The sequence below is a fragment of the Asterias amurensis genome, chromosome 2, assembly GCF_032118995.1.
Source record: "Asterias amurensis chromosome 2, ASM3211899v1".
Lineage (NCBI taxonomy): Eukaryota > Metazoa > Echinodermata > Asteroidea > Forcipulatida > Asteriidae > Asterias > Asterias amurensis.
This window is the reverse complement of record NC_092649.1, coordinates 18,974,115-18,988,833: the sequence shown is the minus strand read 5'-3', so window position 1 is coordinate 18,988,833 and position 14,719 is coordinate 18,974,115. Positions and strand designations below refer to the sequence as shown.

At 39.8% G+C, this 14,719-nt stretch overlaps 2 protein-coding genes across 3 annotated transcripts in view; both read left to right on the top strand.

Annotated features, from left to right (window-relative positions):
- Positions 1-14,719, top strand: part of LOC139954426 (NLR family CARD domain-containing protein 4-like) — a 63,433-nt gene that overhangs the window by 34,818 nt on the left and 13,896 nt on the right. The window contains exons 1-2 of one of the 2 annotated variants that reach the window (XM_071954222.1): positions 4,514-4,614; positions 4,936-5,033. The gene's annotated coding sequence lies outside the window, so the exon portion shown is untranslated. Of the gene's footprint in view, positions 1-4,513; positions 4,615-4,935; positions 5,034-14,719 lie in introns of those variants that run through there. The other variant, XM_071954221.1, reaches the window with a different exon arrangement.
- On the top strand, positions 5,911-6,561 carry LOC139950088 (leucine-rich repeat-containing protein 31-like). Its single transcript, XM_071948721.1, has one exon. The coding sequence runs from the start codon at positions 5,911-5,913 to the stop codon at positions 6,559-6,561; it is 651 nt and encodes a 216-aa protein (XP_071804822.1).

Sequence of the window (14,719 nt, the reverse complement as noted above, 5' to 3'; positions counted from 1 at the left end):
CCGTTCTGATGTTTTCCAGTTTTGCGTGGGTCAAATCCCATAGTCCCTTTTCATGTTTTTCATTTCCCTACCCCAGCCCTGTTCAGTTTATCTGTCACTTTGGCCGCTCGTCCCCCGTTCCAAAGACATACTACTGTGTGTCAGTGTCAGCCTCTCACTGTTTCACGTGCTTTTAACCCACACATCTGTCGTGCCTCCATTGTGGTGCTCCTCGTAATGATCCCGTGCATTGTTATTTGCTTCCCCTGTATGCGCGAAGTTACACTGGACGCTCGCGCTAGAATGACTTTGACATGACACGGGTATGTGAAACAACAGAGATCCCCTGACAACCCGACGTCACAAACAACACAAACCCCCAACCCACGGGTACCCCGAAATTGACGTCGGCAGGGTGCGAGCACCACTTGACGTGAAAACAATGGCGGCGTCCACGCGATTTGAGCGTCATTATAGTATAGATAAACAAAAATACAATTGGCATACAGGCAAGTACAGTCAACATTAAAAAAATACCATACAAAATATGTGATACAGAATCAATCAATATTAGAAGAATTATAATAGCACCGAAATCAACAAAAATGTTGGGTGTGTGGTGGTTGAGATCAGGGGCTGACAACTCAGTTCAGTGGACAAGGGAAAGGGAAACATACTATAAGATATGCACCTCTGAGCAGTAGCACGGAGGGTGTGGGGTGGTTGAGATCTGGGGTTGACTACTCAGCTCAGTGGACAAGAGGAAAGGGAAACACACTATAAGTTATGCCCCTCTGAGCAGTAGCATGGAGGGTGTGTGGTGGTGGAGATCTGGGGTTGACTACTCAGCTCAGTGGACAAGAGGAAAGGGAAACACACTATAAGTTATGCTCCTCTGCGCAGTAGCATGGAGGGTGTGTGGTGGTTGAGATCTGGGGTTGACTACACAGCTCAGTGGACAAGGGGAACTAGGGAAACACAATATAAGTTATGCCCCTCTGTCCAGTAGCATGGAGGGTGTGTGGTGGTGGAAATTAGGGGTTGACTACTCAGCTCAGTGGACAAGGGGAAAGGGAAACACACTATAAGTTATATGCCCCTCTGCGCAGTAGCATGGAGGGTGTGTGTTGGTTGAGATCTGGGGTTGACTACTCAGCTCAGTGGACAAGGGGAATTAGGGAAACACAATATAAGCTATGCCCCTCTGTGCAGTAGCATGGAGGGTGTGTGGTGGTGGAAATCAGGGGTTGACTACTCAGCTCAGTGGACAAGGGGAGAGGGAAACACATTATAAGTAATGCCCCTCTGTGCAGTAGCATGGAGGGTGTGTGGTGGTTGAGATCTGGGGTTGACTACTCAGCTCAGTGGACAAGGGGAAAGGGAAACACACTAAGTTATGCCCCTCTGTGAAGTAGCATGGAGGGTGTGTGGCGGTGGAAATCTGGGGTTGACTACTCAGCTCAGTGGACAAGGGGAAAGAGAAACACACTAAGTTATGCCCCTCTGTGCAGTAGCACGGAGGATGTGTGGTGGTTGAGATCTGGGGTTGACTACTCAGTTCAATGTACAAAGGGGAAAGGGAAACACACTAAGTTATGCCCCTCTGTGCAGTGGCACGGAGGGTGTGTGGTGGTTGAGATCTGGGGTTGACTACTCAGTTCAATGGACAAGGGGAAAGGGAAACACACTATTAAGTTATGCCCCTCTGTGCAGTAGCATGGAGGGTGTGTGGTGGTGGAGATCTGGGGTTGACTACTCAGTTCAATGGACAAGGGGAAAGGGAAACACACTATTAAGTTATGCCCCTCTGTGCAGTAGCATGGAGGGTGTGTGGTGGTGGAGATCTGGGGTCGACTACTTAGTTCAACATGTTCAATGGACAAGGGGAAAGGGAAACACACTAAGTTTTGCCCCTCTGTGCAGTAGCATGGAGGGTGTGTGGTGGTTGAGATCTGGGGTTGACTACTCATGGAGGGTGTGTGGCGGTGGAAATCTGGGGTTGACTACTCAGCTCAGTGGACAAGGGGAAAGGGAAACACACTAAGTTATGCCTTTCTATGCAGTAGCACGGAGGGTGTGTGGTGGTTGAAATCTGGGGTCGACTACTCAGTTCAATGTACAAGGGGGAAAGGGAAACACACTAAGTTATGCCCCTCTGCGCAGTAGCATGGAAGGTGTGTGGCGGTTGAGATCTGGGGTCGACTACTCAGCTCAGTGGACAAGGGGAAAGGGAAACCACACTAAGTTATGCCCCTCTGCGCAGTAGCATGGAGGGTGTGTGGTGGTTGAGATCTTGGGTTGACTACTCAGTTCAATGGACAAGGGGAAAAGGAAACACACTAAGTTACGCCCCTCTGCGCAGTAGCATGGAGGGTGTGTGGTGGTTGAGATCTGGGGTTGACTACTCAGCTCAGTGGACAAGGGGAAAGGGAAACACACTAAGTTATGCCCCTCTGCGCAGTAGCATGGAGGGTGTGTGGTGGTTGAGATCTTGGGTTGACTACTCAGTTCAATGGACAAGGGGAAAAGGAAACACACTAAGTTACGCCCCTCTGCGCAGTAGCATGGAGGGTGTGTGGTGGTTGAGATCTGGGGTTGACTACTCAGTTCAATGGACAAGGGGAAAGGGAAACACTAAGTTATGCCCCTCTGTGCAGTAGCACGGAGGGTGTGTGGTGGTTGAGATCTGGGGTTGACTACTCAGTTCAATGGACAAGGGGAAAGGGAAACACACTATTAAGTTATGCCCCTCTGTGCAGTAGCATGGAGGGTGTGTGGTGGTGAAGATCTGGGGTCGACTACTCAGTTCAACATGTTCAATGGACAAGGGGAAAGGGAAACACACTAAGTTATGCCCCTCTGCGCAGTAGCATGGAGGGTGTGTGGTGGTTGAGATCTGGGGTCGACTACTAAGTTCAGTGGACAAGGGGACAAGGAAACACACTATAAGTTATGCCCCTCTGTGCAGTAGCATGGAGGGTGTGTGGTGGTTAAGATCTGGGGTCGACTACTCAGCTCAGTGGACAAGGGGAAAGGGAAACACACTAAGTTATGCCCCTCTGCGCAGTAGCATGGTGGATGTGTGGTGGTTGAGATCTGGGGTCGACTACTCAGTTCAATGGACAAGGGGAAAGGGAAACACACTAAGTTATGCCCCTCTATGCAGTAGCACGGAGGGTGTGTGGTGGTTGAGATCTGGGGTTGACTACTCAGTTCAATGGACAAGGGGAAAAGGAAACACACTAAGTACATATTAAGGTTAGTCTCCCCAGATTTTTTGCTCTCCCTGCTTGAGATTCGGAGAATACCACAAGGGCAGGAGAGAATGGGGAAAGCTTCTGTCCACCTGCTGCGCAGCCGACTGATGATGACTGGTACTTGATCTTGGGTTCTGCCAGTTACTTTTGAAATTGTGTACCTTCGGTGCCAGGCTTCCAGAAGTGGATGGAGCCAATGAGCCACAGCCAAAGTTATAAAAAGTTAAAACTCTGGAAGGGGTTACCAATTTATCTTGACTGCTCTATTTATTAGCTTTTTATTACTTAATTTAAATGCTCAAATAAAGGTTAAGGTTTTGGGTTAGGCTTAAAAGGTTTGGGCACAAATAAAGGTTGGAAAATCTAAGGTTTGTAAGTTTAGGGCTAGGGTTTGTGTACAAGGGATAGATAGGCTTATAAGATTAGGGTCATTATTGCTTTTTGGTTATTACCTTAGTTTGGCATATACTCATGTATCTATTTATCTGATGATAATTCTTGTCAAAGCCTTTCCAGTGGGGGGGGGGGGGGGGGAGGGGGTGCCACATTAAGAACAGTAGGCCTCTATATACATGCCATATAGGGTGCACACACTATAAGATCCTCAATTATTCAAAAGTTAAAAAATATGTGGATGTCTGTCATCTTCTAACTTGAAAACAAACAAAATATCATTGCTGACAAATAAACTTTCTTACTTTTTTACATAGATAATAACTTAAAGTTTTCAGCTTGATGGCAATCCAAAATTTTAAGAAACACACACACGGACGACTAACCTAGCCAGGTGAAAATCATCTGGAAAAGTGAACCTTTACAAAAAAAGGGGCATTGTAGTTTCCAGGGGTCATATGTGAAGCCCATATGCTCCATGGTTGAAAGTACACAACTCCAGGGAGACAACATTTTGTCAACAATCCATAAAAGCAATGACCTTCAAATCTTTGATTTAGTGTAGTACACACTTTTCTTTCATACAATTACACAATCATTCACAATCAGCATAGAACCAGGCAGTGCAATGTGAGACCTTGACCTTGCTTGTGCATAATACTGCAATCATTCATTGTTCACAACCAGACATACACCAGTAACATGAAGGGAGTGGGTCGCTGTGTATAAGAGTCCAACCTTAGTGTTAGTGTATGATCCAACCGATCATTGCTTGAATATCCTATTCAAAAAGATTGGATGGTACGTGTTTCGAGCCAAACTGGAATTTTCTCAAGTTCAATAGAGGGCACTCTTCCAAATGCAGGTTCTGTTAGTCAGAACAAGATGGCGTGTTGCTGACGTGTGTATGTCATGTTGAAATGGAATGAGCTGAAAGTACAGTTTGGGGATATTTACCTCTGTTAATGTTATGCTAACAAGTTTGGTGAGTTTTATACAGTTGATCTATGTTATATGTAGTCACATAGTGATAATAGGTTTTGTATTTGAGCGGTAATTCCTACAGAAAAGAGCCATTATTTTCTCAGGTTAAAATGTACATACAAAACCCTTTGTTTGTTTTTACAAATGTTTTTTTTAGGGGGCCATCATTCTGTGCTGTTTACTGAGTTCTGTCAAGCTTAATTACAGGAAATAAGACTTAGTTGTTCACAAAATAGTTCTAGTAGTTTATTAATGGTTGACATGACTGTGATAATTGTTGGTTTTTTTATACAAATATTCATGTTGCTGTACATTGTTACAGGGCCTCTATTTGTACTGCTATTCCTGCATGACCTGTGTGTGACAGTAACCACATCAGTGTTTTCAGAGCTGACTGTTTAACTGCATCCAGTCAAAGTAGTAAGTAAATATTGTACTATATCTCTGATTAAAAATGAGTGCAGTTAAAGACTCTGGACACTCCCAGCAAACACGTAACGCCATCGTAACGTAACTGTGAAGTTGTATTTTGGTAATGTTGCTTCCCAACTAAAACAAAACTAACCTACAACGTTGCCAAAAGGTTGCAGCTTGGTCTTGTTACACAATGACATAAATACAACGTTATAAAAACGTTATGTTTTAACATCGTATAAATACGTCCTGTGAATATTGTTATGCAACGTTGTCAGAAGGTTTTGGTTTAGTCACGTTACTCCATAACTTAGATACAACTTTTGTCTAACGTTTTTTAAACGTCATATACAAACGTTATGTGAATGTTCTGTGCAAAACGTTATCTGAGAGTTGTGGCTTTGTGTTTTCACGTCTTAATAAAGTCACTTTAGCTTTGTTTGGCAACGTTGCTTGAATGTTGTACTTTCATCAGGTTATTTGGCAACGTACAACTAACTTTGCAACGACGTAGTTTTCATCGTCTGATAATGGGACGTTGTGGAAACTTGTTTTAACAAAGTTACCGAACAGTGTTTTGACAGTTCACTGGCATGTGTCGCACGACGTGTATCCTCGGGGCACGTGGGCAACGTACAGATATAACGTTGTATCAACGTTGTACCACGAGGCAGATGACCGCGGTCGTGCAGAAATCCTCTACAAAACGTTTTCAATAAAAAATAATGTTTTTTTATTATAATTTTATTTTATGGTAATATTTTATAATAAAAAAAAATAAAGACACTCATATAGGTGTTAGTAAAGAACAAAAAGATTAATAATAAGAAACTTCATACAATTATTTTATTTTAATAATCCTAACTTGGGTGGTTGTGCAGAGATGTGGGCTCTTCATTTGAAGGGAATGAGACACCTTGAGGCGGTGAACTTGGATTATTGCAAGTTGATAGATGAAGATGTTCAACCCATTGCTGTGGCACTGAGTGACATTCAAACTCAGGTTCATCTGAACCTCGGGGGTAATCAAGCATTGGGTGGCTGTGCATCATTGTGGGCTCTGCATTTGAAGAGAATGAACCACCTGAAGGAACTGATATTAGCAGGGTGCAATCTGACAGATGCTGATATGGAGCCCATTGCTGAGTCAGTCAGTGACATGCCCAACCTGATTCATCTAGATCTGACAGATAATGATGCATTGGGTAGCTGTGCATCATTGTGGGCTCTGTATTTGAAGAGAATGAACCACCTGAAGGAACTGATATTAGCAAGGTGCAATCTGACAGATGCTGATATGGAGCCCATTGCTGAGTCAGTCAGTGACATGCCCAACCTGATTCATCTTGATCTCTCACTTAATCCTCTCTTGATTGGCCGTGCATCATCTTGGGCTCAGCATTTGAAGCTAATGACCAAACACCTCAAGAAGCTCAAACTATTTGGGTTGGCAGATGAGGATAAGGAGTACATTAATGCATCAAGTGATTTGAATTTGACCATATTGGATTTCACATCCCAACCAATCTCATAAACACCAAACAGATGAAAACCATTCCAACATTTTAGACCAAGCCTTGAACTGTAGACTCCTCATTCGTCGTAAATGAAACTCATTCTGATTTACTCACAGATGTGAATCTGTCATGTCATTGAGTCTGTGATTTCCCTGCACAACTGTGTACTTCCTTTATTTGAGGCAAATGAAGCTGATCATGTTTATGCTATCTCACACTAGGGAGAATATGCAAGCGAATGTGCTTACGAACGGAAATATTTAACAATCGCTGAAACTTCGCAACATTCGCCACAAATTCACTATGTTCACAAGTCATTCTCCACCTCCTTACGAAGATCGGTCAATTTATGCTGCTCTCACACGGAAAATATGCTAGCGAATATGCTAACGCAAGGAAATATTTGACACTCGCTCAAACTTTGCGACATTCGCCGTGTCTTCGTAAGCATTGGTAACAAATTCAGAACATTCAAAAATTATTCCCCACCTCCTTACGAAGATCGGTCAATTTACAAACCGGTTTGTAAATTTCAGCGAATGTTGCGAGGACAGCCATTTGCCGTCGATTTTCAAAAGATTGGTTAACGTTGGTAAAGCGTGCGTAATTGTTGGCAACATTCATAAAGGCATTGGCAAGCGTTGGTAAGCATTCTTAATATACTCGTAAGATATTGGTAAAGAGAGGGCCAACTGAGGACGATTGAGAGTTGAGACCAAGATGAAAATATTCACTATTCAACCGCCATTTTGGACGAATTCAACGCGAAATTCAAATATTCATTTTCGCAAAAACATTTGAGGGCGACGAAGCGCTTCCTAGATTTCAGCGAATGTTGTGAAGACGGTAATTCGCCATTGATTTTCATGTGCATTGGTAAGCCATTTGTACTGTTGGTAAAGCGTGCGTATTGTGTGTAATATATTGGTAAGGAGAGGTTTAGGAACGACCGAGAACATATTCACCATCACTCACAACTTTTTGGCGAATTCATCGCGAATTTCAATATTCATATTCGCAAGAATATTCGCCCAAGTGTGAGAGTAGCATTATTGGAGACTGTTAGATGGAAATGAAATTACTCCCAAACTAAATGATGTATTATGCCATGAAGTCTTTGGTTGTCTCTTGGGCAATTCCATCATTACGGACATTACATTTCAGACACTTTTCAGAAGTTCAAGAGCCCAGTAAACACATCTGCCAAATGTTTATCTAAAATCTTCCCTTACCACAACATAGTACTCCGTATAGAGACTAACACTGTGAATTTCAGTATGTCTTATTTTTTGTATTAGATATCACTCATGCTGCTGTTACGGACCTTACATTTTTTGGGCATGACATTTGACTACCCTTTATACAAAAGTCTGTGAGTTTTGGGTTCCCATCAATGTATTTTTGGTACCAATCAATTAGATATGGTGTACAGGTACATATGACAGAATTTGTCGCAATTTTGGTCACTAGAGAACAAAACATGGCGTTACGGACATTACATTTGGAGCATTTTTGACAGTACACTTTTGCCCCTTTTTTGTTTCAGTAGCTGAAAAAGTGTTGAAATGATTCATCTTCTTTCTTTCTTCACTTAATCATCAAATATAGACTGTCTTCATTGAGTTTCAGTTGGAAACTAAGCTTTTATACAAAGTTTATTTTTCACCTTGATGTGTCATTTTCCAGCATCTATGATCAATAAAACTAATTAATTGATATAAATATTGACGTATCAACTATCAATTACAGCCCAAAACACACAATTGCACGGCCAAAACTTCACCAAAAGAATACAACTTTTATTTTCTCTCTCGCTGAATGAACTTTGACAGATTGATGCTGTTACAAAACAAGACAACATACAAAACCATTTGCATTAGGTCCTACTGCCACAGACAATGAACAAAATTCATGTAAGATGAATTAATGTGAGGATCCCAACAACAAATTCTTTCTAGTTTTAAAGTAAACTATCATTTATCATTCAGGGATTTGATCATACAATACCTAAAGATGAAAGGTTATAACATTTATGGAGTCTATAAAATGAGCTATTACAACGGTAAACCTAAATTTCAGGTTAAATCAGCCACAAATCAGACCCTAGCATCTTAAATGCAATTGAAGCTAAAAAAGGAAATTACATCATTGGATTAAGGAAGAGTAGACTTTATCCCATCCTCTAGTTCTAAAGGAACAGTTCAGTGACAACAATGCAATAAGTCTTTACAGAATCGCAGTCACAGTTTGCTTTGGGTTTTCAAGTTGTGTCTAAATGTTAACCATTCCAAGAAGTTGACTTATTACAATCAATGCTAACATCAGTACATCATAGCATAATGTATTTGGGTAATTCAAGGTATTAGTGATTGTACCTTACCCAATTCAGCTGATATCAAATTTATTACTTCAGGTTTTATACACAGGAATTTATTCTTAAAAGTGCACTAAAGGTCATCTCATTAGTTCAAACAGAATACAATGTCTATTTTGTAGTGTATTCATTGTCTGTAATCATTATGAGAAATTGACTGTTAAGCTAAATCATTGTAATGCCAGTACATCGCGGCGCAGTGTCTTTGAGTATGTATCAGTGATTGTACCTTCATTGACCCAATTGATGAAGACATTGGGTAGAGAGAACTCATGTATGACATCATTGCAAGGGGTCTATAAGAGCCAAGTCATGTGAGATAAACTTACAGTCAACCAACTCTATGCAAACTCCAAAGAACACAACAAAGTCTAATTTTCTATGAGTAAGACACTGTGACAGAAATGTGTCTAATAGAGCTACCGAAGTGTTCTTATCGCCTATTTTTGACAATGCCATCATGTACAAACCTGTCCAATGTTTCTACCTTCACGTCAGGCAATTTACAGTTCCTTTAGTTTGTTTGTCAAACCATGAATGAGGGTCATCATGCTTATTTTGTATATAGTTTTGTATAATACACCACTGAAATATTGGAGTATATTTTTGTATTTATCAAGAGCTGATCCAACTTCCAAAGAGCAGCAAACTATGGACAAGCTTTATGACACAATGGGATATGGATCATTATCTATGGTCAGTCTTAATGGTCATGTATAGTTCATAAAACAAATAATACTGTGTAACAAACCTTGCTGTAATATGTGCTCATGACTTCACAAGTTTACAAGAGTGCCACAAAGCATGGACTTCCTGTAGGCACAAATTGTACATGTTGTACATAGCTAGCTCACTATGGAAGTAAATTTCAAGTCTTAAATTTGATGAAGATTGGAAGGTAACAATTGTTACCAACTTTTGCTGTTGAGAAAAGGCTAAACGTCTCAAGTTGTGCTCTTCTCATTTATGATAATTCATATTACATTCAGTGCAATATTTATCTATAACTAAATATTGTAATGTTTAACTTGAACCTTGGCAAGTATAGTTTTTATTGTATAGTCTTGGGTCCCATCATTGATGGAGTCCCCGCATAAACAAGACCAATTCAATACAATTATGATCAACATGTCATATATCTTATATGAACAGTGAACCATCTTGCCTGCCAGGAGATGCACTGGAATGCAAAAGGGCACTGTTTTTGTAAACAAAGTGGGTTTTTTTTTTCATGGACACCTTTTCTTCATTCTTCAATGTATACTTTACATCATGTAAATGGGATGAATATTTACATGAATTAATTAGTAATTTTGTTCGTGTGATTTTGAATCTGTGTTTATTTGTATTTATCGCCATAAATCAACTCTTAAAACGGGAAATGATATCAGTAACATTGTTTGATAAAAATAACATTTAACAACAAAAAATGAGTATTTCTGATGCGCCATTCAATCTTAAGATGCTCAAGGCATAACAAGATATATATGGAAATTTCAACCTTACAGGCACTGGGTTCTATTGGTAAATTGTAAAAGACCAGTCTTCTCACTTGCTGTATCTCAGCATATGCATAAAATAACAAACCTGTGGAAGTTTGAGCTCAATCTGTCATCGAAGTTACGAGATAATAAAAGAAAAAAAAAACATGTCACACAAAGTTGTGTGCTTTCAGATGCTTGATTTCGAGACCTCAAATTCTAAATCTGAGGTCTAGAAATCAAATTCGAAGAAAAGTAGTTCTTTCTCCAAAACTATGTTACTTCAAAGGAAGCCGTTTCTCACAATGTTTTATACTTTCAACAGCCCCTCATTACTAGTTACCAGGTAAGGTTGTATGCTAATAATTATTTGGAGTAATTACCAATAGTGTCCACTGCCTTTAACACAATAGGAAAGTGTCACTTGAGTGTATTTATGAAAACAAATATTGAACCAACTTTGTTAATGGGTCTGGGTCTGCAAAAATGGCCCTTAAATCTCACAACAGTGAATCTTTGAGTTTCATATGAAGATGGAAAGGCCATATTCTAAGCTTTTATTTGTTGGATGTAAGAACTCTTTGCATTTTGGAAATATACCGAACATTACAAAACAAATTTCCATTTTCTTTAAAATGACTTGAGGTGAAGATTTTACAAACCATTGAAAAAACATGAAGTTTGCCAAGACGTTGAACATGATTAACTAAGTTTGCCGGACTGTCACCAAGTGCCGCTTGTAAAACTTCATATTGTATTAAATCCTTCGTGTTAATATTTCCTATAACCAAACCAGTTCAAATGGTGTGCATAACATTAGGTAAGATTGGAAATATATCACAGACTTACACATAACGTATAATGATGCTTAGGCCTATGGTAGAAAATTTCCCCTGATTAATTTTTTCTTGAAATGCTTTAGTTTTTGAGAACTGAATAAAACAAATAGTTTAGATCTCAAGCCCCAAATCTAATGTTTGAAAACGGTGAAAACATTTAATGGGATTTATCACTGTTTTCTCATTACTCTATGATCATTCACAGGTTTGTTATTTCATGCATACATATATGTGCATGTTCAGCGTGTTTTTTCTAATTAATTCATCTACAAAACGCCAAAGTTATCTCCTTTTTTGTATCATATCATGTTTCATTGAGTATGGACAAACTTTAATTGAAACGTTTAACTTCACCAGTAAATTAGTTATCCAATTTAAATATTTGTTGGTTCAATCAACTTTTCGAGAGAGAAAAAAAAAAAAAAAAATACAAATAAACATATATTTTGGTTTGTGCTTTGGAAGATTTCTTTTAAATTGGTGTAACAGTTTATATTTCTTAGGGTTTTTGAAACTAGCCTCAAGAGAACAACATAACCATACATTTACATTTATCGTGAACGTTGTCTAATCAGTTTCACAAAATGCATCAGTTTCAGTTCTTTTTTGAAACTCCCTTGTCAGAACTTGAAGGTCACACCCATCCATGTGGACCACGCCCTCTCCTTGACCAAAATAAGCCCAAGACTTTGCCTCCTCTTCACAAGTAGTCTTAACTTAATGGCAGTGGACACTATTGGTAATTGTCAATGACAAGCCTTCACAGTTGGTGTATTTCAACATACGCATAAAATAACTAACCTGTGAAAATTTGAGCTCAATCGGTCATCAAAGTTGCGAGATAATAATGATAGAAGAAAACACCTTTGTCACACGAATTTGTGTGCGTTTAGATGGTTGATTTCGAGACCTCAAGTTCTAAATCTGAGGTCTCAAAATCAAATTCGTGGAAAACTACTTCTTTCTCGAAAACTATGGCACTTCAGATGGAGCCGTTTTCACAATGTTTTATACCCTCTACCTCTCCCCATTACTCGTCACCAAGAAAGGTTTTATGCTCATGAATATTTTGAGTAATCACCAATAGTGTCCACTGCCTTTAAGACGTTGGTTTTTATGCAAGACAGACTACCCCAGCATCAGTGATGTCAACTGATGCTCCAATGCATTATTACTAATTGTACCCAATTATTAGCAATTGCGGTTAAAACTATAGGGTCATGGCCGAGTGATTAATAGCATTGAATTCAAGTTCTGGTGGTTGAGCCACCGGAGTGTGGGTTCGAATCCTGGTCGTGGCACTTGTGTCCTTGAGCAAGATACTTTACTACAATTGCTTTTCTTCACCCGGGGGTATAAATGGGTACCTGTGAGAGCAGGAATGATATTGTGTATGAAAAAGCCTTTGGAGCGCTAGGGCAGCTCGGGGCTGTTTACTCTCCAGGAGTATTGTCCCAATGACCAGGGCACTAGTGTAAAACGCAATGATGCGGTTTGTGAAATGCACTAATAAGAATTTGTTTTTATTAAAACTAAAGGCAGGCATACTGGTGTGTTAGAACCACAGAAAAGAGGGTGTCCTTTTTGCTTAGGTAGCAGTTATCAGTGATAAGGATATTAACTTTGATAGCATTTGAGGTACAAAATAATGTCTCTTTTGCAATGAAATCAGCAGCTAAACTTTTACAAACCCCAAACTCACGCAGTGACGTTGCAAAAGAAAGGACCCCCCCCCCCCCCCCCCCCCCCCCCCCTCCCCGCATGGTAAGTACATTTTATGGCTGATGTAAAAGTGATGTCATTGTTAAAAATGATCTTTTTTTCAATGGTACATTGAAGACACAATTACAGAACTGGCAATACAAAGTCCAGAAAACAGTACACAGTCAACCCTCCTACTATCTGACCAACTAACAGCATCCTTTTGAATGACATATAAACTATGCCAGCCATGCAATATGATATGGTGAGGGCATGCACACAGTACACAGTCCTCGTACTGTCTGACCAATGAATAGCATCCTTTTGAATGATATATAAACTATGCCACAGCCTGCAGTATGATATGGTGATGGCATGCACACAGTACACAGTCAACCCTCCTACTGTCTAACCAACTTATAGCATCCTTATGAATGATATATAAACTATGCTACAGCCTGCAATATATGGTGATGGCATGCACGCTGTACACAATCAACCCTCCTACTGTCTGACCAACTAATAGCATCCTTTTGAATGATATATAAACTATGCCAGCCTGCAATATGATATGGTGAATGCATGCACACAGTACACAGCCAACCCTCCTACTGTCTGACCAATTAAAAGCATCCTCTTGAATGATATACATGCTATAAACTATGCCAGCCTGCAATATGATATGGTGAATGCATGCACACAGTACACAGTCAACCCTCCTAACTGTCCCACCAATTAAAAGCATCCTCTTGAATGATATATAAACTATGCCAGCCTGCAATATGATATGGTGAGGGCATGCACACAGTACACAGTCCTCGTATTGTCTGACCAATTAATAGCATTCTCTTGAATGATTATTTGTTCCATATAAAAATAACCATGTACCATTGGTGGTACAGTCGATATGTCATCCCCCCACATACAGAACGTATACACGCAAAAGTTGCAACATTTTCAAGAAGAAAGTGAATACATTTTTCCAAATCGGTTTTGTATTAAGCAAGCGGCCGTCGGGTTTAATTTTGCGTGTTAAATAAAAAATATTTATGAGAAACAAAAATACATGCGCCTTTTACAGATGTGTTTATTATAATTAAGTCACTCATGTAGGCGTACCCAACTTTCCAGCATTTTTTAAATGCATCAAACAGCAACCCACTGTTGCTAATAACTATTTGTTCGATATAACCCTGTACCATTAATGGTATGGGGTACAGTCCATTATGTCATCCCCCACACACAGAACGTATACACGCAGAAACTGCAATAATTTATTTGCAAGAAGAAAGGAAAATACATTACTGATTCTTTGCCAGTTCTTCAAAAGAGTACATGGAATTACCGTTTAAGAATAGTATGCTTTCATAGTTACGAACTTTGTGAAACATCAACGGCTGTTTTGAAGCTGTAAACGAACATTACATTGGTCAAGGTTCTGAAGCAACAAAATTGTTGGAACTTAAAGCAGTTTGGTCAGGACTCAAGATGTGCATTTGCCAAATCCGTTTTACGGTATTAAGCAATCGGTCGTTTGTATAGGGTTCCAGAGATATGATAACTTATAAAATTGGGTGTTCCGAAAACTCGCTTTATTTGGTGCTCCGACAACTTTGTATGCGTCGTTTGACGTACGCTCGATAAATCACGATGGGGGCCTAAGATTCTAAAATCGTGTGAATGTTATTGGAAACAAAGCAGCAAATCATATTATAGCAAGAGAGTACCACTTTCATACAAGCCTTTTTAGTCGGGTATCTCCTCTGATTAGCAGCGGTGA

Coding starts and splice junctions, on each gene's coding strand:
- LOC139950088 (XM_071948721.1), top strand. CDS start 5,911: ATGTGGGCTCTTCATTTGAAGGGAATGAGACACCTTGAGGCGGTGAAC.